This window comes from Fragaria vesca, linkage group LG6 (assembly GCF_000184155.1).
Source record: "Fragaria vesca subsp. vesca linkage group LG6, FraVesHawaii_1.0, whole genome shotgun sequence".
In the NCBI taxonomy this organism is placed as follows: Eukaryota; Viridiplantae; Streptophyta; class Magnoliopsida; order Rosales; family Rosaceae; genus Fragaria; species Fragaria vesca.
Window position 1 is genome coordinate 38,084,813 of NC_020496.1, and position 5,774 is coordinate 38,090,586.

Below are 5,774 nucleotides of genomic sequence, written 5' to 3' on the forward strand. Positions count from 1 at the left end.
TGTATATATATATATATATATATATATATATATTTATATATATATATATTTATATACACACACACATGCACTAATGCTTGGTTAACTGTTCATAGGCTTATGAACAGTATACTGACCATTTTGCCCTTGTTATTTTTAGGAAACCACAATATTGTCATTAACTCTAGATATATAATCAGTATAACAGCTGGGTATAATTTGCATGTATAACATTCTATGAAGTGCATATCAGAAACATTTCCATCAATTAATTAATCCATTGACCAGCTTCATAACGTTGTTTTTGGATAAAGTAATTTTAGGGATAATGCCCACTAGCCCTAATTTTAAGAATTTTATTTCCACTAAAAAAATCAGATTTTGTTCTAGGATATTCTCTATGTGTGCCTTGGTCTTATGCCAATAGGATATGTAGTTAAACTAGATCTATGTATTCATATCCTTACCATATTGGTATTGTGTAATTCCCTATATAAAGGGCTCCTATCAATGAATAAGATGATGACTCTCTTGCTATCTCTTTGTCTCTACACTTTATCCTTTATCACGTTATCATGCACTTTGTTCTAACCCTAGAGCCAATAGCCCACCATTTTTTTTCTAAACCCTAAAAACCAAAACCCTAAAATCGGGCAGCTTTATTTTTCCCGATTTTCGACCAAAATTCCGACTGTCCTCCACCGGAATTTTATATCCCCAGAAAGCTCTCTCCGTCTCGGATCCAACGCCGCCGGTCTCACCCTGAGAACCGGCCGGAAAGTCTCCGAACCGGCCGCCGGAAGATTCCAGACCGCCGCCGCTACCGACCACCGGTTCACCACCTTCCCTTGCTCCGAGCAACCTGAAATTTTGACAACAGCTTCCCCATCCAGAGCTGCTCCTCCTATCAAATTTTCAGCCCCAAATTCGAAGTATAAGTAGGTGAAACGTTATTTCTCCTCTCGGCAGCCTATAGAAAGGTATGTTTTGAAACCTTAAACTTTTCCAAGTTCAATAACTCGGGGAGGATAAAATCTTTTCCTCCCTTCTCCATCTCCATTCTATGCTTGGGATTTTGTGTGTGCAAGTACCAAAAATCCCGGAATTTTATTCGCGGGTCAAGAGTGTATTGGATCATGTTGTTGATCTTAGCTGTGGTAATTTGGTAAATGTGAATGTTTACTTTATCTCGAATAAGCTCTTGAAGTGTATCACCGATAGGTATGTAGTTTGCTCCTTTTATTAATGTTTGTTTTCTTACAGTTAAGTTAGGAGTTGGACGTGGAATTTTATTTATCTAGTTTCATAGTTTGTATGCATTTTATTAAATAATTTACTTGGAGGTGCTTCTCAATATGTTTTTCATTGTGTTTGTGTCATTGTGTGTGCAATAGTTCATTGCAGATGCATTTGTGCATTTAGGTGAGTGGATCACTTTAAAGTCGCTTTCATATGCAGTGCTGGTAGAACTGTTGCAGAACTTGAAATTATATAGTGCGTGAAAAATCCGAAAATAGATTAATCCCTCCCTGTAAATGCGTAAGCTCATAAGACATTGTGGACTTAGATCGTCTAGGATGTCCTGGAGCTCCTGTATTCTCTGATATTGTTCCTTCCTTACTTGCGCGCACGCGAACACACACACACACACGTACATATATCCTTTCAGTTAAGTCCAATTAGTGATTATACTGATGTGGCATTTTTTTCAAGTGTATTTCTGCCTTTTTGCACCTGCTTAACACATTCCTTTTCAACTTTTTTAGTTCAACTGGAATCAGACGCCTGCGACTAGTATGTTCCTATGGCATATCAGATGAGGGATTGATTGAAGTTGCATCAAAACTTCCCCAGTTAGAGGATCTTGACATCACATATTGCAGAAATCTATCACATAGACCAGTGGAAGTGCTTGGGCGCTCTTGCCCTCTTTTGAGATCATTCAAATTAAATAAAGAATGGCGCAAATATTCAGACAACTCTTTGGATGAGATTATTGATGATGAAGGTCGGAGGAGTAAAGATGACGAGGCACTTGCTATAGCAGGGACGATGCATGGTTTAAACCACCTGCAGCTTTTCCAGAATCAGTTAACCAATGATGGGTTAAAGGCAATTCTTGATGGTTGTCCTCATCTTGAGTTGCTTGATCTTCGCTCTTGTTTCAATCTTAATCTGGAGGGAGATTTGGGCAGAAGATGCACTGAAAAAATTAAAAGACTGTTCCTTCCGGGAGATTTGATTCCTGGAACTTCTACTGATTGGCCTCCCGGATCCACCTAAATATAATGGAGGCTGGGGCTGGGACTCATCTGATGATTATTGATCAGCTCTTTTCATGGTTACGAGGATTGTGAATGGTCATGTGGGATTTGGGCACTTGTATCATATGGAGTTATGACTAAATATATTCTGTATTGTTCTCTGACTATGTACCTGTTCTGCTGTGTTAATTATATGATACAGCTTCTGAGCTTTGTTGTAACTTGTAACTGTACTTTGATTTTAAATTTTTTGGAAAACAGTGACATTTTTATATTCTTCTACCACATCTGAATTGTTTACCAATAGAGATAATCACTGTTCCGGATTTTGTCCCACTTAAGACAGAGATTGTTCCATTTAATAAAAAAAAAAATAACCATACACATATATATATATTTATATTAAAAAATCAAGAATTCAAAAATTAGATGCATTGTCCAATTCTTAATCAAAAAGTTAAGGGAGGGAAACTAGTTTGCCGCCTAGTTCAAAAAAAAAAAAAAAAAAAAAAAACATTGGCGCCAAACGTATATGGGCCAAGAAGAAACCAAACAAAAAATAAGCTTTTTCCAGCCCAACACTCCAAAGTCCAGACACACCATTCAAACACCCTCCTCCCAAACCAAACAGGTGAAACCCTAATAAGTAACACCACAATGGCCAAATCCTCGGAAGGACGAAAGAGAATCTGCCGAAACTGGAAGGATCTCCCTGAAAATGCCACTGCTTCGATACTCTCACGGCTCGGAGCGATCGAGATCATTGAGAGCGCACAGAAGGTGTGCATGAAATGGCGCAAAGTCTCCAAGGACCCTTTTGATGTGGCGCAAGATTGACATACCCATGATGATGATCTCGACGACATGGACTACGACTTGGAGAAGATGTGCCGCCACGCCGTGGATCGGAGCTCCGGTAATCTGGTCTATGTTAACATCGAGTACTTCGGCACCGATGACCTGCTTGAGTATATCACTGATAGGTATATATATATATATATTGCATTCTTTTTAATTTCTTTTTATTGGTGATATTTTGGTCTATGTCTCTGTATAAACTGTAAATCCACATTTGGCGGTCTATTTCTTTGAGCAAATCTGTTCTCTCTGATATCATTCAAATCAAGTACATTGATTTCCATATATAGGATAGTATTCACCTGTTCACCTTTGGATTTAATATCAAGATTGAGATTAAATAATTATATATGTTAGTGTTATAATCTCAACACTTGATTTTACAGTCCAATGTTGAATATTATGTTGATCCTGAATTAGTTAGACTTCATTTGTGTATGTTTAAGTGTTTAATAACTAGCGTGGTTATGTAATGCTTTTCATAGTTCGCGTGGAATCGGACGTCTGCGCTTATTGTGTTGTGATGACATCTCAGATGGGGGATTGATTAAAGTAGCTTCAAAACTTCTCTAACACAATAAGAAAACATAGTTTGCTTGGATGATTATTAAAACCTGGTGTTACATAACAACGCACATCATTACGTGTGCTGATCACAAAGCTATAAGCTCGATCTCTAACACTTATTCATCACAAAATATCAGTATACGTATACATATGCCTCCTTGACCTCATACTTGCTTCAAGGGCAGAACACAACTCTATAGTTGGTACCACCAGGACAAGTAAATGTGCTGGTTGCATCATCCTTAGGGTAACTATAAGCACCGGAGCATCGAGTTTTGAAAAACCTAGAGTAGTCTGTAGGACCACAGTTACCAGAATTACAGCAATACTGATCGGTTTTGAACACAGTGCACGGATTGTTACATCCTCCGGGAGCCCTCAACTGCGCCGGGCACTGTCCATTGATATCGGCGGTGCATCTGATACCCCTAGTGCAGCCGTTCGAGATAGGACTAAAGTCCATCGGGACATTGAAGCCATCAACCAGAGAGATATCAAAGAAATCCAAGTTCATGTATTGGTTAAGTGCATATTCGGCGAGGGTGTTTGGGGGCTGGCCATAGCCTTGACACTGGAGATGACCGCCGCAGTCACCGGTTTGGCATCTTCCACGTCCGGCTCCATCAAAGTTGCAGTTTGTTCGGGGCCAAATGCGAGCTCCTCTAGTTCCGGCTGGCACATTTAGCGTCCATGTTTCGCCGGTGCCAAGTCGTGTGCCACCGCCTGGCACTGCGCCAGCCCAAACAGTGAAGGGGCAGTTGTTTTTGATATTGAAGGTCGCTGCATTAACGGTTGATGCAGCAAAGTAGAGGGTAACCATCCACTGGATGGACAAAACAGTAGGGAGGTTTTTGAGAAGGCTCATGATTTTGGTGGATTATAAGCAATTGATTCTTGCTGGTTTGGTTGTTTCTTTTGAAGAGTTTCATGAGGTTATATATATATAACCTGGGGCTGGCACCAAATTGCGTCATTCTCCATCAAAAAATGACATCAGGCTCATGTATAGGCGGACCATTATCTCAGTGGCGGAGGGAGAAATTTTTTTTGTATGGGGGCACAAAAAATCAACCAAATAATTGATTAATGAACACAAAAGTTAAAGATTTCATGGGTAACCGTAAGCTGTCGTCACCTTCAATGGAGAAAAATTTGGGGATGTAGTTATTGAAATTAGGAATTGGAGTTGGGAAAAGATTAAATTTACTGTAATAAATCTTAGAGTTTCAGGAGTTGTTCTCCGACGTCTATGACAACAGTGAAAAGAAAGACGAGATATAGAGATGTTCTATTGTTGATTTACCTAAACAACGAGTGTTAGGTAAAATACATACTTTTACTCAATATGTAGCTATTGTTGTGCTAAAGATATTAATCCAAGTCAGGCCATAGAGCTACACTAGTAAGGATATATACTCAAAGTTCACTAATAGGGGCAAAATATATATTTCTGTAGGGGCATCTCTACGTCATGTGGGTAGATCTCACTGGTGACCCGTGCCCCCAGTTGTCCTTCGTTGCCTCCGCCGTTGCATTATCTCATCTTATTCTTAATTTTTAAACCACAAGAACAAGCTAGGTACAAACGCCCAAGATTCTCTCTGGTTAAGCTGTTTGCCTCCGCCAGCTGACACTGCAGTGGCCCAAACAGTGACGGGGCGGTTGTTTCGGATATCGAATATGGCTGCATTGGTGGTTGATGGAGCAAAGCAAAGGGCTGTGATCCATAGGATGGACAAAACTGCGAGGCTTTTGTGGAAGCTCATTTTGTGGATATGTTGGTACTTCGATGAGTTATACTATGTTTTGAATTAATTTGATAAGTTTATATAGGGTAGCAAAATAAGCTATTTGAGCATAATTGTTAGAAATTAATGCACGTACATTGATAATAAATAATCTAGAGACTTGTAGATTAACCAAGAAAGTACTAGGACTAATCAAGTGAAGCCTAGATAGCTGCTAGCATAACTAGTTGATCTGGAATGATCATGGAAGTGTAATTAAATGTATGATTGTCTAATCAAGTCTAGGATGGTCTAGAGAAGACCATAAGGTCGGTTAATGACCTATATATATATATATATATATATATATATATATATA

General features: G+C 39.1%; 2 protein-coding genes across 2 annotated transcripts in view; one reads left to right on the forward strand and one right to left on the reverse strand.

The window, feature by feature from the left end:
• Positions 1 to 2,262, forward strand: part of LOC101291955 (putative F-box/LRR-repeat protein 23-like) — a 4,563-nt gene extending 2,301 nt beyond the window's left edge. Inside the window, exon 2 of the mRNA XM_004306367.1 lies at positions 1,746 to 2,262. Coding sequence (XP_004306415.1) covers positions 1,746 to 2,262 — 517 coding nt within the window. The remainder of the gene's footprint in view (positions 1 to 1,745) is intronic.
• A 1,416-nt stretch (positions 2,263 to 3,678) lies between these two features.
• Positions 3,679 to 4,581, reverse strand: LOC101297567 (thaumatin-like protein-like). The gene has a single exon (XM_004304661.1). The coding sequence runs from the start codon at positions 4,531 to 4,533 to the stop codon at positions 3,844 to 3,846; it is 690 nt and encodes a 229-aa protein (XP_004304709.1). The 5' UTR covers positions 4,534 to 4,581; the 3' UTR covers positions 3,679 to 3,843.
• Positions 4,582 to 5,774: the final 1,193 nt, after the last annotated feature.

Bases quoted from the DNA above. Each gene is read 5' to 3' on its own strand.
- LOC101297567 (XM_004304661.1), bottom strand. From the start codon at position 4,533: ATGAGCCTTCTCAAAAACCTCCCTACTGTTTTGTCCATCCAGTGGATG.